At 42.1% G+C, this 22902-nt stretch overlaps 1 protein-coding gene across 1 annotated transcript in view; it reads left to right on the top strand.

Moving 5' to 3' along the window:
* Nucleotides 1–8821: 8821 nt before the first annotated feature.
* SUSD5 (sushi domain containing 5) overlaps nt 8822–22902 on the top strand; it is a gene marked incomplete at both ends in the record, with an annotated part of 37372 nt that continues 23291 nt past the window's right edge. The window contains 2 exons of the mRNA XM_082664678.1: nt 8822–8912; nt 17524–17701. Coding sequence (XP_082520804.1) covers nt 8822–8912; nt 17524–17701 — 269 coding nt within the window. The remainder of the gene's footprint in view (nt 8913–17523; nt 17702–22902) is intronic.

Genomic DNA, 22902 nt, shown 5'->3' with positions numbered 1-22902 from the left:
TCCACAGGGAATTCAGCAGAGATGGTCAGTTTGCCCTGCTTTCCCAAAGCAAAGGACAGAGTTCAGTGGTTACTCTGTGAGGTTTAAAGAAGTGAGGATCTTAAGGTTAGACATGATAGAAGACTGCAGTACACTTATCCCAAAAGCTGCAAGGTGTGGCCAACAAAAAAACAAAAACAAAAAGAAAACAAAGTAATTCCAATCTCAAAAACCCAGTATGTTAGGTAGCACTTTCATCTGTATTTTATAGGTAAAGAAACCGAGGCCCAGAGATGTAAAGTGATGTATTCATAGGGTTATTAGTTGCAAAAGTCAGACTTAAACTCAGACTCCTTTCCAGAGTTGTCCCTCTCTGTGCATTTGCATCTCAACAAGGACCAAAGACTTCAGTGAATGATGCAGAATTCAAATCAGGGATTGCAGGAGATATCTGAGAGACTGGAGCCCTGGGGCCCTCCCAGGGTCCCTGAAAAGCCAGCACAGAAGGAAGCTGTGGATAACACCCACCTGGAAATCAGTCTTGTCCTGAGGGGTAGCACTGCAGCGCCACTCCTTGGCTGCCCTGAACTGCCTCCCAACCAAGTCCAAAGCCTGTCTTCCTTCAGAACCAGGTCTTCTGAATTGCTTTCTGAGGGCTCATTCCTACTCTTCAATAGATTAGGTGCAAACACTCTGAGTAAACAAAATAAAATTTCTCTACCACTGGCAGCCCACTGCTAACTGCTACACTGGATGGTTTTCTTTTAGTTAATAATTCAATTGCCGAAAAGAGGGGGGTACTTGGTAGAGACTTGGCTCCAGCTGCAAATCAAGTTCAGAACCCAGAGGAACTTGAAAGAACTCCCAGAGCCCACAGTGGCTTTTCAGTGTAGGCTGTGTTTACTCAGGACCCAGCCCACAACCTCCGTAGCCCTGAAGGCAGCCTGCGTGTAAATGCTACACTATGCAGTGATTTTTCAGTTATGTGGCTTCGGACTGGAGGCAGATGATTTGTGAGAGTGCTTTGGATCCATCAGTGTTAAACCTACATTGGCTGGCATATATTGCTTTTGAGGCTCACTTATTCATCCTTCTGCTCATCGAAGCTTAATTAAATGCCCCCTATATGCTAGGCACTGTACCAGCTACCAAAGATAGAACATAAATGGACATGGTTGCCCTGAAAAGATGTTAAGAAGAGAACCATGCAATCCCTTGGCAAGTTCCTTATTTTACTGAGACCATCTCCATGGCCCTTGACATGCTCTCTACTTGGGGTCCTTGGATGAGCTAACCCCACAGGTCTGGTGTATGCTGAACTCATCAAACAGAGGTTGGGAACCTACCATGAACCAGGCACTTCTCAAGGCACCAGAGATAAAAACACAGAAAATACAAGGTCTTTGTCCTCAAGGACATTCAGACAAGTGGGAGAGACAGATCTGTAGAACAACTGTTCCATTAAAGAGCCATGATTACTGAGGCAACTCTTCAGGGTACATGGGGAGCACAAAGGAGAGAATCGTCAGTGGAGAGACTGGACTAGTCACAAAAAAGACTTCTCAGAGGGAGATGATGCTAGTATTGAGTCAAGAAAGATGAGTAAGCATTCAAGTACGTGGGCTGAGGGAAACAGAGTGCCCACAATACCATGGAAAGTATGCACTCATTCATTTATCAGACATTCATTGAGGACTTATTATGTGCCAGGCACTGGGATAGGGGCTGTGGTAGACGCTGGGATAAAGAGATGGTGAGACACTGCCCCTGCCCTCTGGAAACTTATTCTCCAGGAAAAGGAAAGAACCCATAAATATAATCACAACACAGTGACCTACACTGTATAGTCACAAGGTGTTCGAGAGGTTACTTATAGTTTCTTTCTCATACCCAGACATATAATGTAGCAAAAGCACTCAAACTACCTACTAAGTGCTCACTTTTCTCCCTGACCTGCTGACTGTTGGCCTCATGGATCTTACAGGCCACTGAAAAACTGCCTAGTAAATTGAGTGGTTGGCAAGGCTTTGAATACTTTTCCCACCAAGACCAGAGACCATAAGGAGTGAGCTGTCCCTAGCTCCTTGTGTCTGAGCACACTTGATTTATGTCACTGATCATTCTGCATACTGTCCTTCAAAGGGAGAAGTTGGTTACGTGGCATCAGAAAACGATCAGGGAAAATGAGATGGGTCACTGCTTATCGTTCATGTTTAATCATGTTTTCAAGCGAGAATTGCACATGCATCTCACCCACTACTAAATGAAAACATGCAGAAGCTAGGAGTGCAAAATTGAGGACCACCATTCTGGCTTATGTTAATTCTAGTGTTAAAACCACTTCTTTAGAAAATGAAAAATCTGGGTCAGGTATGAAAATGGATGGGACCCTGGGACAACAGGTGTAAACAGGAAGTATAAAACAGGATTTTTGGTCATTCAATGTTTCTTTCCTGTTTGCCAGAGCAAAAGCTGGAAAATATTATGGAATTATTGGAAAATATTAGTAGCTTATCTTCAAATTAATCAGGTGGTGATGCCAGTTGCAACTGCTCTTCCAGGTATATTGTCATTACTAGAATACATAAATACAGGCTTTGGCACCTGTTATGTTATTAACCCAGTAAATGGTTCATTTTTAATTCCTTCAGCCAGCAAGAATAGTAGCACATTTTCACTGTTTTATGTCAGGACTTTATCTAGAGAGAAACTGATAGCCACGTACTACCACCATGGATAAGAAGATACAACAGTTGTACAGCAAAGGAAACCATAAACAAAACAAAAAGACAACCTACCACCTGGGAGAAAATATTTGCAAATGATGCAACAAGGACTTAATTTCCAAAATAAACAAACAGCTCATCAACAAAAAACCCAATCGAAAAATGGGCAGAAGATTTAAATAGATATTTCTCCAAAGAAGATATACAGATGGCCAACAGGCATATGAAAAGATGCTCAACATCACTAATCATTAGAGAAATGAGGTACCACCTCGCATCAGTCAGAATGGCCATCATTAAAAAAGTCTACAAATGACAAATGCTAGAGAGGGTGTGGAGAAAAAGGAACCCTCCTACACTGCTGGTGGGAACGTAAGTTGGTACAGCCACTATGGAGAACAGTATGGAGGTTCCACATAAAACTAAAAATAGAGTTGCCATATGATCCAGCAATCCCACTCCTGGGCATACACTCAGAGAAAACTATAATTCAAAAAAGATACATGCATCCCTATGTTCATAGCAGCACTATACACAATAGTTAAGACATGGAAACAACCTAAATGTCCATTGACAGATGAATGGATAAAGAAGATATGGTACGGACTTCCCTGGTGGCCCAGCGGTTAAGACTCTGTGCTTTCACTACAGGGGGCAAGAGCTTGACCCCTGATGGGGAAAGTTTCACATGCTGTGCAGCGTGGCCCAAAAAAAAAAGGAACATGTGGTATATATACACAATGGAATACTACTCAGCCATAAAAAAGAATGAAATAATGCCATTTGCAGCAACATGGATGGCCTAGAGATTATCATACTAAGTGAATAAGTCAGAAAGAGAAAGACAAATATCATATGATATCACTTACAGGTGGAATCTAAAATATGACACTAACGAACTTATCTATGAAACAGATTCACAGACATAGAGAAAAGACTTGTGGCTGCTGGGGTGGGGGGTTGGGGGAGGGATGGAGTGGGAGGCTGGGATTAGCTGATGGGAACTATTATATATAGAATGGATAAACAACAAGGTCCTACTGCATAGCACCAGGAACTATATTCAATATCCTGTGATAAACCATAATGGAAAAGAATATTAAAAAGAATATATATATATATATATATATATATATATATATACGTATAACTGAATCCCTTTGCTATACACCAGAAACTAACACAACATTGTAAATCAACTATACTTCAGTAAAATAAATTTTGCAAAAAGAAGATACAATGGTTTAGGGACCATTTACTATGTGGAAACTCATAAGGCTTACAGTTTTGAAAGCAGTCCATAGCAATAGGGAACTCTGCAGTATCCAGGCTGCAGAGCAAACTGTGTTGCCACTTTGGCCTCATGCCATAAAAGACACAATACTTTAAATGTAGGTAGGGATGCCTTATGAAGCATGGGCAAACCACATAGTAGAATGGTGACATAGACCCCTAGAGTTTTAGAGTATAATCATCTATTCTCCATTTGATAAGCAGTTCCTACCTCGCAATTGGGCCCTGGCAGAGACTGACTGCTTGACCATGTGAGTATGAGACCTTACCTGAATGGGGCATTTTGAACTACAGAGCGGAATTCCACTGTCAAATGGAAATGGAGTATACAAGAGCAGACCTGAAAGGAACAAGTAAATTACATGAGCAGGTGGCTCAGATTCCAAGGCACTTGCTTCTACTGCTTTGCTACCTGTACCTCAACCCACATCTATGGACTCATGGGGAGTTTTACTTAACACAGGAGGGAAAAACTTGGGCCTGCTCTGTACTTGAGTGTCCATGGCGTGGCACTAGCCATCTCCACTCTGGTATAGAACTAAAAAACTGTCGTGACATAAAAGGAGGAACACTGTATGATTCCACTTATATGAGGTATCTAGAATAGTCAAATTCATAGAGACAGAAGGTTGAACAGAAGTTACCAGGAGCTGGAGGGAGGGAACGGAGGAATGGGAGTTAGTGTTTAATGGGGGCAAAGTTTCCGTTGGGGATGATGAAAAAGTTCTGGAGACGGACAGGAGTGAAGGTTGCACAACAATGTGAATGTACTTAATGCCACAGAACCATACACTTACACATGGTTAAAGTGGTAGGTTTTATGTTATGTATATTTTACCACAATGAAAAAACCAGGAGCAAAAGAAAATCTTCCCAATGTGTGGAACTTTGGTTTACATGAAAGGAGAAATGGCCTTATTCATGGATCTGTACTAATTTATGGATAATGCCTAAAATAGCTGGTCAGAGACAGCTATTTCAACACTGAAAAACTGAGAATAAGATGTCAGTATGGGGGGACTTCCCTGGAGGTCCAGTGGTTAAGACTCCACGCTTCCACTGCAGGGGGCGCAGGTTCAATCCCTGGTCGGGGAACTAAGATCCCACATGCCACCCCGCAGCCAAAAAAAAAGTCAGTCTGGACATCTTGGAATGAGCAGCCTGGCAATGTGTATGTAGCCTACGCCACCCCCCCACAAGAGGAATTCAATGAAGAAGTTACCCCTAATAATCAGGTGGCACCTTGGAGGACTGGACCCATTCTCTGGCTGTCAGGTACCTCTGTCTCCAGCCACATCTGCACTTGTGTAATGGAACCATGTACGTAGGGGTCATGGTGGCAGAGATGGAGGCCATGCAGGAATGCAATAACACAAACTTCTCTTCTTCCTCAGAGTTGATCTGGTTACCACCACTGCTGAGCATCCAATGTGCCAACAGCAGAGGCCACCATGAGTCCCCACAAGACATCATTCCCTAGCTGGCCCTTCCTGTTATGTGGGGGGAAGTTGTTTATATGGGATCCCTTTTTTTTCACAGGGGTCACAATTATTTGTCCTCATTGGAATAGATCCTTACTTTAGATATGATTTTGCCTTCTTTGCCTGCCTTGCTTCTACCAGCATGATATCGTGGACTCATAGAATGCCTCATCTATTGCCATGGAATCGCACATTACATCATCTATAACCAAGAAACTGATTTTGCAGCAAAGGCAGTATGGCAATGGCATCATGCCCATGAGTTTTACTCTATGCCCCATCACCCAGAAGCAGATGGCTTGATAGAAAGGTGAGGTCACAGGGTACTAGCTGAGCCAATACCCTGAGAGGTTAGGGCACTCGTCCAGGATACAGTATATGCCTTAAGCCAGCAGCCAATATATGGTGTCATTTCTCTTATAGACAGAATACACCGTCTAAGAACCAACGAGTGGAAGTGGGAATGACCTTCCTCCTATTACATATAATAACCCACCTACCAAAGTTTTGCATGCCATCCCTACAACCTTTAGATTGGTGAATTGGAAGGTTTGGGTGGGCAAGGGAGACACACTTCCACCAGTAAACACACAGGCATTTGCCAGTAAATTGGAAGCTAATATTGCTCTCCAACAGAAGAGAAGGTCACTCTACTGGCTGGTGACTGATCCTGATTACCAAGGGGAAAGTGGGTTGCTTCTACAAAATGCACGTATGGATGACTATGTCTAGATCCCAGGAATCTGTCCAATAGCAACAGTCAATGAGAAACCATGGCAAACTAATAAAGATAGGTCCTCAGAAGGAATGAACGTTTGGATCCCTCGCACCCGTTAAAAAAAGTCATGTCGGCCAAGGTGCTCTGAGGGTGGAAGGGAAATATTGCAATGATTATCAAAAAATACCTCTTGGCCAGTTACGGGAGCAAGGATTGTGGTTTCTATATTTTATGATAAGGGTTTACTTTTCGCCGTTTCTCTTTATGTGAAACAGCACTTAAGTGAAAATAACCAGTGATAGTGGTTAATATTACTGTTTTAGCTCCAAGTGAGACTTTGAATTGACATATTCCCAGATCATACAGAAACTGACAGAACTTTGTGCTTCCCCTCTTTTGTTCCACATTATGTTCATCCAAATGAAAGAAGAAAATAAATGGACTGTGCTGGTTGTTTTCCAACTGCCTCTCCAGATCCACTCTCTACCCTCCCCTGCCTGACTCTGCGCCCTGGGAGAATGACCTCTGAGGACTGTGGCACCTGTGCTCCTTTGCCGTCCAGCTGTCAAATGGTTCAGCCACCAGGAGGCATCAGGAGGAATCTAAAGGGCAGAAGGAGAGAGAGACTGGGGTATTTCTTCCTCACTCCCTCCCTACCATACCACTGGCAGCAACTGTGTTCCTCTACCTGTGGTTAACCTCTCCTTTCAGGCAGCCCCTTTCATGACCATGCTCCGGCTGGATTTTGATAACACCTCCAACTCCCCTCATACCTTCAGGCCTCACAGTGGTAACCCTTCCTGCTGTTGACAGCCCCAAGGGCTTTACCATCCCTTATTGGTTCTCTCAACCCTGCCCGTGTTTCTGTCTGTGGTCCTTTCATTAAACTCTTTTCTGTTAAACTTATTTACTCTTCAGGGCAAGAACTGAACTCATTACTCTTGAAATATTTGTTATTAAGGTATAAATAGCATTCAACAAAATGCACAGATTTTAAGTGTACAGTTTAGTGAGGTCTGAGAAGTGTATACACTCGGGTGATGGCCATCCTCATCAAGATACAGAATGTTCTCATTATATCAGAAGTGTGTTCCCACCTCCTCAAAGGCAACCACAGTATTGTTTCCACCACAGATTAGTTCTGCCCCTTTGTGAACTTCATATAAAAATGGAATCATACAGGGACTTCCCTGGCACTTCCACTGCAGGGGGAGCGGGTTCCATCCCTGGTCAGGGAAGTTCTGCATGCCACGAGGTGTGGCAAAAAAAGAGAGAGAGAGAGAGAGAGAAAGGAAATCATACAGTATGAACTCTTTTACTAAAGCTTCTTTCACTCATCATATTTTTGAGATTCATCCACGTTATTGAGTGCATCAGTATTTCCTTCCTCTTATTGATGAAGAGTATTCTATTGCATAAACATGACAGCGTTTGTTTTTCTGTTCGTTGGTTGATGACATTTGGGTTGCTTCCAGTTTTTAATTATTGTGAATAAAGCTGCTATGAAATTTGGGTATAAATCTTTTTGTGCACATATGTTTTCATTTCTTTTGGATATACACCCAGGAGCGGAATTCTGTGTCTTCAAGGAGGTGTATTTTAACTTTATATGAAACAGACAAACAGTTCTCTAAAGCAATTGTACCAAATAAACCTTTAGAGCGTGCCATCTCCCCAAATCAGGACAGGGCAGGACGGGTCTGAATAAAGACAAACTTTAAAATTTCATTAGAATTCGGTAGTAATATCCAATTGACTATTCTGAAAGCGATAGTAGGCACAGCTCCTGAAGGAATCAATGCATAGTTCCTGCAGGTGCCTTCTGCCCCCTCCCCTCCATTCTCAGCAATAACCAGGCTTTCAAAGGTCCCCTCCAGCCCAGACATGTGAATTCTCACTCCTCAGGTTACCAGCTAGCTGTTGCAAGATGAATAGTTAAGTAAATTAATTTACACTCACATGTGAATGATTGTCAGGCCTTTTAGGGAAGGGGAGTCTCGCTATTCCGTGCGTTTCACTCCTCAGAGTGAGGCTGGCAAGTTAGAGCTTTCTTTTTCGTAAAAATGTTCTTCCTCTACAGGAGGACGCCAGCTGCAAAGTCAAGAGGCAGAGTACAGAGTTAGGCATCAGTTTTTCACGGTCCTCCCGGGGCGAGAGGGTGTGGGGTGGGTTGGCCTCTCAGACTGCGTCACCCTTTCGCAGAGGGTCCCCAGGCAGGCGGGGGTTCCCTGCAGCGGGCTCTCCGCTCTCCCCGCCTCCACGCGCCCTTCCGCTCTGCCCCGGAGGCACCCAGGGAGCTCGCCGTTCGTTCGGCTCAGCCTCTTTTGGCACCGAGGCCCCCAGGTGCCCAGCACGAAGGCGGAGCCCGGCTACAGCCGCCTCCCCGGCGCCGAGTACTGGACCCCCTGGGAGCTCGGGGCCCCAGCGTTGCGGATCTGGCATCCCCAGCCTCCCTGGCTCCCCGCGCTCCTCCCTGTCTGCGCTCCGGGCGCGAAGCCTGCGACGCGCGAACAGAGCACAGCACGCGGAGCTGAGTGGCGTGCGCGGCGCAGTGGTGCGGGCACCCCCGATTGCGGCACAGCCAGAGCCCGCGCTCCAGCCAGCGGCCCATGGACGTCCGGACCATGTCTGCCAAGGGACCCGGCTCCCGCACCCGGCTCTGGGCGGCGGCGCTGCTCCTGCTCGGCCTGCCAGGGCTCTCCGTGCGGGCGGAGGGTGAGTGTCTGGGGAGTGCCCGCGAGGCGGCGGGCCCGGGGTGGCGCGTGGGGAAAGTGAAGCTCGCCGGGGCTGCCCCCTCGGACGAGCCCGGAACACTACCAGCCTTGGAGGAAACAAGGAGCGCAGCTGTCCTGCGATCCCGCCTCCCTCTTGCAGCTCACCGAGTCCCCGCGCGCCCAAACGCCCCCACAGGGCCCCTGAACCACTCCTTAATGCACAAGAGAAAGCCTGTGCTTTGGTCCTGCAGGCCCACCTCTAGCTTTCCAAGATCTCCTTGAAAGGTCTTTAAAATGAAATCACGTCTAGGGTGCCCTGGAACCTCCTCTGCCGAGACATAATTTCCCACGTCTATTAAATGTGCTCCGAATGGCAAGGCCAGTGATTACAAGATTCCCTTGGCGTTTTGGCTTGGTCCGGGAAGATCTGAAAGATGAGTGGAAATCAGCTAGGCAAAAGAGAGAGGAGAGGGTCTTGGGGAGAGGAAATAGCACGTGCAAAGGTCCTGTGAGTCACAGGGGAAATGGGATAAATGACAGAGTGGCTGGAGCGGAAAGTTCAAGGTGAGGCTCTCCTTTGACAAGAAGCTAGACAGGGCTTCTCTGGTGGCGCAGTGGTTAAGAATCCGCCTGCCAATGCAGGGGACAGGGGTTCAAGCCCCGGTCCAGGGAGATCCCACATGTTGCGGAGCAACAAAGCCTGTGTGCCACAGCTACTGAGCCTGCGTTTTAGAGCCCGCAGGCCACAACTACTGAGCCCACGTGCCACAACTACTGAAGCCCACATGCCTAGAGCCCAGTGCTCTGTGACAAAGAGAATCCACCGCAATGAGAAGCCCGCGCACCACAACGAAGAGTAGCCCAGTAGTCCCCACTCGCAGCAACCAGAGAAAGCCCACGCACAGCAACGAAGACCCAACACAGCCAAATATAAATAAATGAAATAAATACATTTAAAATATAATAAAAATAAAAAACATTTTTAAAAAGCTAGAGGAAATAGGTAAGGACCAGATTTTTGTGGGTTCTGAGAACTGACCCATCTTTCGTTTGTTTTTTCAACCTGAATTCAGCTTTCAATACTTCCCTAAACTTAGCAGGATCACAGCCTTAGATCAGTTCAGTTTCAAAAAGCTAATTCAGCTGTGTTTTGATTTTGGAACAAAACCCCGTTGACTTGGTGCAGAAGGATGTAAAAGAAAAGAAGCTAGCATGTTCTCACATCCATGAGGGGTTACTAGTAAATCCAAGCTTGGGACAAATTAGATTGATGAAGGAGAAAAACCCTCAGCTGATTTAGGATGCTTTGTATATTTTAAAATGCCATCGCTATTTAGCAAACAATATTGGGTGCAGAGAGAAGATTTGACAAAAAGAACCATGATGGTTAGGGAAAGGAGAAAGCAAGGGAAAAACCTCCAGATAGTAGCTTAGAATTTTGGGTTCTCTTTGTTCTAAGTGCCAGCTTGTAGAACTCTTTGCTCCTAATTAAGGATGAGTGTCTTATTTCTCCATATGGTCAGAGAGAGTGTTAGAGGGGAAAACACTGTTAACTTTAAAGGCTCCTAGTGATCACTGTTAATTTTTAATTGAGATAAAATTCATGTAAAATTTACCATTTTAAAATGCACGATCCAAGTGTTTTTAGTACAGTCATCAACCATCACCACTCTCTCATTTCTGAAAATTTTCATCACCCAAAAAGAAATCCCATACCTAGTAGCAGCCAATCCACTGTTAATTCTTTTTGTTTTAATTCACTTATTTATTTATTTTTTGGCTGCACTGGGTCTTCGTTGATGTGCGAGGGCTTCCTCCAGTTGAGGCTAGCGGGGGCTACTTCGTCGTTGAGGTGCACAGGCTTCTCATTGCGGTGGCTTCTCTTTGTCGCGGAGCACTGGGCTCTAGGCGCATGGGCTTCAGTAGTAGTGGCACTCAGGCTCAGTAGTTGTGGCTCGCAGGCTCTAGAGTGCGGGCTCAGTAGTTGTGGCTCACGGGCTTAGCTGCTCCGCAGCATGCGGGATCTTCCCGGACCAGGGCTCGAACCCGTGTCCCCTACATTGGCAGGCAGATTCTTAACCACTGCACCACCAGGGAAGTCCCTGTTAATTCTTTACTGTAGTACTTTTTGGCCTGACATTGAGTCATGAAAATTAAGCTGATTTTAAAGAATGCAAGTAGAATAAATTGGAGCTAGTATTAACCTTTGAACAATGTATACTATTGTACCAATTTTAATTCCTTTTAAAGCAATATCTCTGCAACCCATGAGGCTTTAGAGTTTCACCCCACTATAACTGCTGAAGTGGAATGTCAGATGGGTATGGATCAATATTTTGTGCCTATCTGGCTTGATGTGGGTCATAGAAAATTTAAGACAGAAATATCATTGGATAAGGAGAAAGGAACGACAGCACCAGGCATATTTTCTTGTTAACACTTGCCAGAAGTGCCTCCGTTTCTCCCTTCTCCTCTCCTTCTCCCTTCTTCCGCAATGGAGAACTATAGGTAAATTTGCTTTCAAGAAACTCCATTTGCTGAGCTCCAACTTTTATAATAGAGCCATTGAAAAATTAGAACCTATTTATGAAAGGATTCTTTTCTTTACTAAATATATGCTTAACTACCACTTTTCACATTTACGTATTTATGTGCTACAGTGATGGAAGGAGGAAGAAGAAATGTGCAGCTAAACTAATATGTTAAGACATTTGAAGAGAGAGAATTTGGAGTTATTAAAAATTCCATAGACTTATTCAAAAATAAGTCAAACTCAAATGAAAAACATTTAGTTTTACATTGGACTAATCAGATGTGTATCTTGTACATAAAAGAGACCTGCTATTGTAATTTTAAAACGCTTTTGAAACAGAAAAATCTTCACATTAACTGAATGCAAATTAACTGTTTGAGTAAAGACTGCAGGAAAAGATTCATTAATTCAACAGATAATTTGAGTGTCTACCATATACTAGGTACTGTCCTTGCTGTTGAGGATAGAGCGGTGAGGAGAAACAGGTCCTTGCTATCAGGGAGCTTAAAATCCAATGGGGGAGAGAGTCATTAAGCAAATAATTATATGAATGAAAATGTGAACTTGCGATTTTGATAAGTGATAAGATTAAAGGATGGAGGTATTATGAGGGCATACATTAGGAGATTTTTGACTTGGCATAGGAGGATCTGAAAGATAAGAATAAACTAGGCAAAGGGGGGAAGACAGAGGATCTGGATAGAGAATAACATGTACAGAGAAACTATGAGTGGCAGAGAAAGTGGGACATGTGTTAAGAAACAGAGTGACTGGAGCCCAGAGTCCAAGGTAGAAGTAGTTTGAGATGATGCTGGGGAAACTGATATGGGGCCAAGTTTTGTTTTAATCAAAAAAAGAGAGACTGATCAGGTTTGCATTTTGAGAAGCTCACGCTGAGAGTAGGAAGAATGGATGGCACCAGGGCAGGATTGGATATGGAGAGACCACGTAGGGTGCTATTTCACTTGTGCAGGTGAGAGAGGGTGGGGGTGGAGAGGAGGATGGGGTGAATGGAAAGGGTCTGGACTGAAGAGAAAAATGTGAGTCATCCATGTCAAGATGGCCTTTGAAACCATGTGTGTAAATGGAATCCTAGGGAAAAGTTTTACAATGAGAAGAGATGACCTACTTAATTTCTGTACAGATTTTTGTCACTTAAGTTAAAATGTTTTACTGCAACCTTGCTGAACTGTTCTAGCAGTTTTTCTAGTGGATTTCTTAGGATTTTCTATATGCAAGATCACGTCATTTGCAAATATAGTTTTACTTCTTTCCAATCTGGATGGCTTTTATTTCATCTTCTTGCCTACTTGCCTTGGAGAGAACTGCCAGTACAATGTTGAACAGAAGTGGCAAGAGCAGACATCCTTGATCGTAGGGGAAGGTATTCAGTCTTTCACCACCAAGTGTGATGTTAGCTGTGGGATTTTTGTAGATGCTCTTTATCAGGTTGAAGATATTCCCCTCCCTTCTTAGTTTGTTGAATGTTTTTTTAATCATGAGAGGGTACTGAATTTTGTCAAGTGCCTTTCTGCATCTATTGAGATGATCATGTAGTTTTTGTCCTTTATTCTATTGATAAGTTGTATTATATTAATTGATTTTGGGATATAAACCAACCTTGTATTCCTGGGATAGATCCCACTTGGTCATGGTATATAATTTTTTTTTTATGCTGCTGGATTTAGTTTGCTAGTATTTTTGTTGAGGGCTTTTGTGTCTATATTTATAAGAGATAATGGCCTGTAGTTTTCTTTTCTTGTGGTGTCTTTTGTCTGGTTTTGGCATTAGGGCAATGGTGGCCTCATAGAAAAAGCTGGGAGGTGTTGTTCCCTCCTGTTCTATTTTTTAGATGAGTTTATAGAGAATTGTTATCAAGTTCTTTTTAGCTATTTGGTAGAATTCATCAGTGAAGCCATCTGAACATGTGCATTTCTTTGTGGGTAATTTTAAGTTACTAATTCAATCTCTTTACTTGTTAAAGGTCTATTCAGATTTTCTATTTCTTCTTGAGTCAATTTCAGTAGTTTGTGTCTTTTTAGGAATTTTTCCATTTCATACGAGTTACCTAATTTTTGGCATACAGTTATTTGGGGGTTTTGGGGAGGATTTTTGGCCATGCCATGCGGCATGTGGGATCCTAGCTCCCCAACCAGGGATGGAACCTGCGTCCCCTGCACCGGAAGCACGGAGTCCCAACCACTGGACTGCCAGGGAAGTCTGGCATACAGTTGCTTATAGCAGTCCTTTATAATCTTTGTATTTCCAGGTTGGAGTAATAACTGCCCTCTTATTCCTGTTTTAGTAATTCAAGTCTTCTTTTGTTTTCTTGGTCATTTTAGCTAAACGTTTGTCAATTCTGTTGACCTTCCCAAAAACCAACTTTTGGTTTTACTGATTTTCTTTATTGTTTTTCCTTCTCTATTTCATTAATTTTTGCTTTAATTCTTATTATTTCCTTCTTCTGCTTGCTTTGGGTTTAGTTTGCTCTTCTTTTCCGTGTTTTCCAACAGGTTAGGATTTTTTTTTTTTACATTTTTATTGGAGTATAATTGCTTTACAATGGTGTGTTAGTTTCTCCTTTATAACAAAGTGAATCAGTTATACATATACATATATCCCCATATCTCTTCCCTCTTGCATCTCCCTCCCTCCCAACCTCCCTATCCCACCCTTCTAGCTGGTCACAAAGCACCGAGCTGATCTCCCTGTGCTATGCGACTGCTTCCCACTAGCTATCTATTTTACATTTGGTAGCGTATATATGTCCATATATACACTACCACTCTCTCACTTTGTCCCAGCTTACCCTTCCCCCTCCCCGTGTCCTCAAGTCCGTTCTCTAGTAGGTCTGCATCTTTATTCCCGTCTTACCCCTAGGTTCTTCATGACCTTTTTTCTTTTTTTAGATTCCATATATATGTGTTAGCATACGGTATTTGTTTTTCTCTTTCTGACTTACTTCACTCTGTATGACAGACTCTAGGTCCACCCACCTCACTACAAATAACTCAATTTCGTTTCTTTTTATGGCTGAGTAATATTCCATTGTATATATGTGCCACATCTTCTTTATCGATTCATTGTTGATAGACACTTAGGTTGCCTCCATGTCCTGGCTATTGTAAATAGAGCTGCAGTGAACATTGTGGTACATGACTCTTTTTGAATTATGGTTTTCTCAGAGTATATACCCAGTAGTGGGATTGCTGGGTCATATGGTAGTTCTATTTTTAGTTTTTTAAGGAACCTCCATACTGTTCTCCATAGTGGCTGTATCAATTTACATTCCCACCAACAGTGTATGAGGGTTCCCTTTTCTCCACACCCTCTCCAGCATTTATTGTTTGTAGATTTTTTGATGATGGCCATTCTGACTGGTGTGATAGGATTTTTATTTGAGATAATTTTTCTTATTTTAATGTGGGCATTTATAGTTATAAATTCCCCTCTATGCAGTGTATTAACTGCATCCCATAAGGTTTAGCATGTTTTGCCTTCATTCATCTCAAAATATTTTCTAATTTTGTGATTTCTCCTTGTCTCATCAGTTATTTAGAAGTGCTTGGTTTCATTTCTATTTATTTATGAATTTCCCAATTTATGTTATTAATTTCTAATTCTACCCCATAGTAATTAGAGAAAATACTTTGTACAATTATAATCCTTTTAAATTTATTATGGCTTATTTTATTGCCTAGCATATGGTCTACCCTGAGAAGTGTTCCACACGCACTTGAGAAGAATGTGTATTCTGCTGCTGTTGGGTGCCATTTTATACAATCAATGTTCACTTTTATTTAACTGTGTATTGATTTTTTCCCCCTTTCCATTCCATCTTGCCTCTCAAATAATTTTCTTTCTGCCTGAAATACTTCTTTTACTATTTCCTACAAGGAGGATCTGGTGGTGGCAAACCACCTTGATTTTGGCTTATCTGAAAAAATACATTTGTTTCATCTTTGTTCTTTGAAATATATTTTCAGCGAGTACAGAATTCTAAATTTGCAGCTATTTTTTGCTAGTAATTGTATTCTTGCTTCCATTGCTATTGTTTTAGAAGACAGCAGTCAAACTGCTGCTACTTTGAAAGTATTCTCTCCCTTCTCTCTATCTGCTTTGACAATATTTTCTTTGTCTTTTCCATTTTGCAGCATCACTGGTATATATGTATTTATAGATATTTTTCATATTGGGATTTGTTGTTGAACTTATTCAATCTATATATTGGAATATTTATCAGTTCTATAAAATTCACAGGCATTTTGTCTTCAGATATCACTTCCACCTCATTTTTTTCTCTCCTCTCTGGGAATTCTGATTAAAGTATATGTTAATCCTTATTCTTGGGACTCCCTGTGGTGCAGTGGTTAAGAATCCACCTGCCAATGCAGGGGACATGGGTTTGAGCCCTGGTCTGGGAAGATCCCACATGCTGCAGAGCAACTAAGCCCATGCGTCACACTACTGAGCCTGTGCTCTACAGCCCACAAGCCTCAACTGCTGAGCCCACGTGCCACAACTACTGAAACCCGTGCGCCTAGAGCCCGTCTCCACAACACGGGAAGCTACTGCAATGAGAAGCCCATGCACTGCAACAAAGAGTAGCCCCTGCTTGCCACAACTAGAGAAAGCCCACACGCAGCAACAAAGACCCAACGTGGCCAAAAATTAATTAATTTTTAAAAAATCCTTATTCTTTCCTTCATGTCTCTTTATTATCTTAATATTTTCCATCTTTTCTTGTTTCTTTACTACATTTTGGATGATGTCTTCTGATTTCTTTTTTTTTTTAATATTTACTTATTTGGTTGCACTGGGTCTTAGTTGAGGCAAGTGGGCTCCTTAGTTGCAGCAGGTGGGCTCCTTAGTTGCAGCTCACAAGTTGCGGCTTGCCAGCTCCTTAGTTGCAGCACACGGGCTCCTTAGTCGTGGCATGTGAACTCTTAGCTGCGGCATATGCATGTGGGATCTAGTTCCCTGACCAGTGATCGAACCTGGGCCCCCTGCATAGAGAGCATGGAGCCTTAACCACTGTACCACCAGGGAAGTCCCCTTCTGCTTTCTTTTTCAAGGTTAAGTTCTTTGTTTAAATGTGTCTGATATTCAGCCAAAAACATTTATTGCATTTTAAATTTATCATTGTATTTTTAATTTCTAGAAGTCCTATTTTGTGCTTTTTCAGATCAGCTAAGCACTTTTTATCATTTCCTATTCTTCGCAGATATTTTCAAACTTGTCTTTCATTTCTTTAAATATAGTAATCATGACTGTTCTATAATCTGTGCCTGTTAATACCAGTATTGGACTTATTTTTAGGTCAGTTTCTGCTACATGTGGTATCTGTTGCTTCTCACTCATGGTGCCTTGTTTCCTTGTACACTTCACTGTTTTTTACTTCGGTGGTCATAGCCTTTGAATAAGTATTTGTATGGGATTTCCTGAAGCATAAAATGGAGGGGTTTTTTTCCTCCAGAGAGGAGTTAGTTACAATTTTTCCTATCAGGTGTCTGGATAAATGTCAGTCTCAGGCCACTTTAAGCTAAATCCATGGCTTGAAGTGTCTTAGACATAAATTTTTGTTAGAACTACAATTCCAAATCAGGATTAGCACTTGGCCTCCTAACACCAAGACAGCTCATCCAACAGTTCTTGAGAATGAGGGAAGGGGATATTTTCTATCCTTGTTCACTCTTATCTTGAGACTATATATGTATACCGTATCTTCTTTATCCATTCATCTGTTGATGGACACTGAGGATGTTTCCATGTCTTGGCAATTGTAAATAATGCTGCTAAACATCTTTTTAAAAGGAAGATTTGAAGGGCTTATCCAGATAAACATGCCAGAACAGGCAGTTAAATTTTTTTTTAAGTTAACAGGTAAAAATAGATTCAAACACCAGTGTAACTGTCATTACAGTCCGGGGACGAATGCAGCGAGGTGGTTGCTGCACTTGGATCTTTAGGCAAGTGGGAAACTACAGTTCTGATGGGCATCTGCCAGAGGGTGAGTTTGCTGAGACTAAATTCCCGTGGATCCTAGAGTCAGCCTGTGTCCATGCTTGTCCTCACACAGGGAAGCTCTTTGTGCTGGAGTCTCAGAATGGCTCTCAGGGCCTGGAACTAGAGGCCGCTCGGCTTTCCTGCAAGAGCAGAGGCGCTCACCTGGTGTCTGCGGACGAGCTGCGGAAGATGGTGCGGGACTGTGCCTTCTCCGTGTGCACCACAGGCTGGCTGGCGGACGGCAGCCTGGGGTAAGTCAGGCCAGCTGGGGGCTCTCCTGCCAACTCACCCCACCTTGCCATCAGGGCTGATACGGGGCTCAATAGGTGCCAGGATAGACAGAGTGCAATGGGCTGTGGCTTCCAGTATATTCTTATTTTGAGTTAAATATAAAAACAAAATGTTAAACAAAATATAAAAACAAAAATGTTAATAAAAACAAAATATAAAAACAAAAATGTTAATAAAAACATTTTTCTGGGGTTCTGTCACAGTTTTTTCCTCTTTGTTATTCTGAATTTCCTTTTAAGTTACAAAAGAAAAAATGCTTGTAAAAATTTCAAATAATACAGATATATATAAAGTGCAAAGTGAGTTTCTCTCTTCTTCCCCACCTCAGAGGTAATGACTCTTAACTACTTGATATATATTCTTTATCTCTTTTTCTCTGTGGATATTCATCTGCATCCATAGGAAGAGGAAGACGGTATTGAGGTTTTAAAATATAACCACGAGGGACTTCCCTGGCGGTCCAGTGGTTAAGACTCCGCGCTTCCACTGCAGGGGGCACGGGTTCGATCCCTGGTCAGGAAACTAAGATCCTACATGCCCTGTGGCGCAGCCAAAGAAATAAAAGTTGAGAGTCAACAGATCCATTTTAAAAAATGATAAATTTTAAAAAATAAAACAAAATATGGCCACAAATTCTTTCACATTGCTCCCATTGAGAAGTGGGGTTTATGTCCTCTCCCTGTGAATCAGGGACAGCATAGTCCTGCCTCGACCAGTAGAATACAGCAGGAGTGATACTGTGTGACTTCTGAGGGTAGGTCGGAAAAACCCATGGTCAGATTTCCGGGGACACTTACTTTTGAGATGCTATCTATGAAGTCCTAGGAAGCCCAGGCCACATGGAAATGCCTTATGTATGTACTCTCACCAATAGCCCCAACTGATGTCCCAGCCAATAGCCAGCATTAACTAGCAGAAATGTGAGTGCAGATGCCTCCAGGTGATTCTAGCCCCCAGCTATTGACTTAGGCAGCCTGTGAGTCTTTCCAGCTCAGCCTTAGACATTACAGAGCAGAGACAAGCCTTTCCCGTTGTGCCCTATCTGAATTCCTGACCCATGGAATCCTTGTGGAGAAGTAATTCTGTGGCCAGCTAGGAGAAAACATCCCATTAGTGCTGTTAACTACTCGATCAGTCATAAACAGAGAAGGCAGGAGCCATTCCACGTTTTCCTTCATGCCACAGGAATGTGAAAGAACAAATGGGCCCTGAAAACTACTTTGCTTGATAATGACCCTGAAGGTGTCTGGCTGGGAGATGGCCATAGGAAACACATGCAACCATGTTGATTCACATCTCCAAAGGTGCCACATGTAAAGCAGCAATTGAATAAAGAGAACAAATGAGGTTACTTCCAAAGCTTTTCAGTGAATCTGGAATTGTAGCCTCTCTGCTTTATATTTCACATCCAAGTTCCTAAATAGACAAAGTATGTCCCACGTATGCATGTTTCCATAACGTAGTCAAGTGTGGATATTTTTCATAACTCTGTCACTATCATTATATCAGATAACCAGGGTATTCTGAAGATTCTAAAGAGCCAGCTTGGAGCCAGGCTTAGGTCTCTCAGGCATTACAAATTGAAACTGAGTCATTGGAAAGGTTTGTCCTCTCTGGGTTTCCTGTAAGGTGTTAAGACATGTTAGTGGATCTCTAACTTGCTTAGATGCTATTTTTTGTTGTTGTTGTTGGCCACACCGCACAGCTTATGGGATCTCAGTTCCCTGACCAGGGGTGGAACCCCAGCCCTCAGTAGTAAGAGCGTGGAGTCTCTAATTCCCTTAGATGCTATTTCTTTAAAGTAAACACACTTACTTGATATATTTACTACATGACATATTAAAATAGTTTTCCATGTTAATGTTTCTGGAACCAAGAAGTATCTGACCATTAGTATGGACATTTCACTGTGCATCTTTCCTGCACAGCCATCTCCCCTCCCCACCAAAAACTAACTATTAAATGCATGGCGCATCTTGCAATTGATGGCATAGTAGCTACATAGATCTGATCTGTATCTCCATGAATTTATATTCAGTATATACATATATCTAGAAGATGGAGATCTAGAATGGTGAATCTAGAATTTGGGGCTATTTGTCTTCTGGGAGCTTTTACAGATTTCATAAAGCGTGTCTGAAAAGCTGAGAAGCGACTTATATAGCCTCATAGGACTAGGAGAACAGAGATTTGAATTCAGGTTTTATGTATGTGGGGACCAAGGGAATCCTTTTGCTTAGGGTTGGAACATTGAAGGGCTGTACCCTAGGAGTCATAGTAAACTGGAACAAGTACACAGGCCCTCAAAGGAGCTGCAGCATAGCGTCGAATCCTCTGAAGCCATGAGTTTGGATTGAGATGATACTAGAGTTCCAGTGTTCCAGATAGGTAGCAGAACTGATTTTAAAAATCTTCTCTGGAGGAAAATAATATTATCCTAGACAATTTATTTCCACAAACTATTTTAGCAAATATAGGATTTGTCAAGCAAAACAAAATAACCAGTCACGTGAGGAGACAAGGCAACAAGATAAAAATAGCCAATAGAAACTCTAGATGTTAACACTGGTAGATGCAAACTTTAAAAGAACTCTTTAAAATGTTCAAAGATACAAAAGACAAAAAGGAGAATTTTGGCAGAAGACTGAAAAGTATAAAAATAACCAAATGAAAACTCTAGAAATGAAAAATACAGTAGCTGAAATTAAGAACTTAATGGATGGATCTAACAGCTGATTTTTTTTTTTTTTTGCGGTATGCGGGCCTCTCACTGTTGTGGCCTCTTCCGAACGCGCAGGCTCAGCGGCCACGGCTCAAGGGCCCAGCCGCTCCGCGGCATGTGGGATCTTCCCGGACCGGGGCACGAACCTGCGTCCCCTGCATCGGCAGGCAGACTCTCAACCACTGTGCCACCAGGGAAGCCCCCCAACAGCTGATTTTAAGAGTCAAAGACAAAATTAATGAAATGGAAGGTATTTCAGAGGAAGATGTCCAGAATAAAGAACAGAAGAAAAAAGGATGAAAATATAGAAGAAAGAGTACAAGGCAAAGAAGATGCATGTAACTGGAATTCCAAAAGGAGACAAGAAAGAAGACGAAGCAAAAGCAATATGAGACTTAGCTACAACTGTGGAAAAACATCCACTCACAGATTCAAGAAGCCCTACAAAGCCCGAGTAGGATACATAAAATAATTTCACAACTTGGAACGACATGGTAAAACTGGTAAAAATCAAATATGAAGAAAAACTATTAAAAGTAATAATAAGAAAGAGTACCTTCAAAGGAGCAACAATAAACTGACAATGAAAGCCCCAAGACGACTGAATGAGGCCCTCAAAGTGCTGAAAGGTAATTACTGCCAACCTAGAATTCTATATCCAGAGAAAATATCTTCCAAGAATAAAGGTAAAATAAAGAATTTTCAGACAGACAAAAGGTGAGAGAATTCATCATACATGATCTGCACTAAAAAAAACCCAACACTGAAGGGTGTTCTTCAGGCAGGAGGAAAATAATTGCAGGTGGATGGCTGGAGATGCCAAAAGGGATGAGTGGAAAAAGTAAATATGGGGGTGAATTGGAATTATGTACAGATGGTCCCTGACTTACGGTGGTTCAACTTACAATTCTTTTTAACTTTATGATGGTGCAAAAACATTATGCATTCGACAGAAACTGTTCTTCAAATTGTGAATTTTGATCTCTTCCCAGGTTAGTGATATACTGTCTGATACTCTCTCATGATGCTGGGCAGTGAAGTAAGCTGCAGCCCCCAGTCAGCCTTGTGATCATGAGAGTAAACAACTGATACACTTATAACCATTCTGTACCAAGACAACCATTCTGCTTTTTCACTTTCAGTACAGCATTCAATAAATTACATGAGATATTCAATGCTTAATTGTAAAATAGACTTTGTGTTAGATGATTTTACCCAGCTGTAGGCTAAAGTAAGTGTTTTGAGCACATTTAAGGTAGGCTAGGCTAAGCTCTGATGTTCAGTAGGTTTTGTGTGTTATATGCATTTTTGACTTACCATATTTTCAACTTACAATGAGTTTTTGGAGATATAACACCGCTGTAAGTTGAGGAAGATCTATAATTATATATAGCAGTAACAGTAATACTAAACACTAAAAAATGGTATATCAGTCAGGAAGTGTTTTAAGTATGTTAATACATAGTATTTTAAATTGTGTTGTTGGGAAAGAGAGTAAAAGTAACATTAGGGCTTCCCTGGTGGCGCAGTGGTTGAGAGTCCGCCTGCCGATGCAGGGGACACAGGTTCGTGCCCCGGTCTGGGAAGATCCCACATGCCGCGGAGCAGCTGGGCCCGTGAGCCATGGCCGCTGAGCCTGCGCGTCCGGAGCCTGTGCTCCGCAACGGGAGAGGCCACAACAGTGAGAGGCCCGCGTACCACACACACAAAAAAAGTAACATTAAATTTTAATAAGTCAAGGAAGAGTGTTATAACCTCTGTGGTAACCACTAAAAGAATAGTAAAAGAACATATAACTTCCAAACCAATACAGAAGAAAAAGAGATTGCCAAAAAGGAATTCAAACAATCAAAATACGGGAAAGAAAAGAGAGGAAGAAAGGAAGAAGAATGGGCAGAACTAATAGAAATATGGCAGATTTAAATTCAAAGAGATCTGTTATTAAATTAAGCAGATGTGATGCTCTAATTAGAAAACAAGGACCATCAGGTGGATTTTTTAAAGTTCTACTATTTGCTGTTTACAAAAGATATCCTTAAATAAATCATGGGGCAAAAATAAATTATAATGGAAATTTACATACATGTAGAAATGAATGATATTAAAATATAACATACTCAAACTCATGGGATGCCACTAGTGCTATACCTGGAGGAAAATGTAAAGCGTTAAATGCTTGTGTTAGAAAAGCAAAGAGGCTGAAGGTTCATGAACCGATGATCCATCTTAAGAAATCCGAAAATAACAGCAAAACAAACCCCCTCAAAAGAAGACAACTAATAAAGAGAATTTTATGAAATAAAAACCAAGTGTATACTAAAAGAGATCAACAATGTATTGCCCCTGAATCTTGAATTGATATATGTAACCTCAGCTCAAGCACCACCTATAACTTCCTGCTTTTAGACTTCTGGGGAGAGTATTGATACTTCATCATAT

This window comes from Grampus griseus, assembly GCF_964374135.1.
Source record: "Grampus griseus genome assembly, chromosome: 10".
NCBI classification, from domain to species: Eukaryota; Metazoa; Chordata; class Mammalia; order Artiodactyla; family Delphinidae; genus Grampus; species Grampus griseus.
The sequence above is the reverse complement of the archived record's forward strand: the minus strand, read 5'-3'. Positions and strand labels throughout refer to the sequence as shown.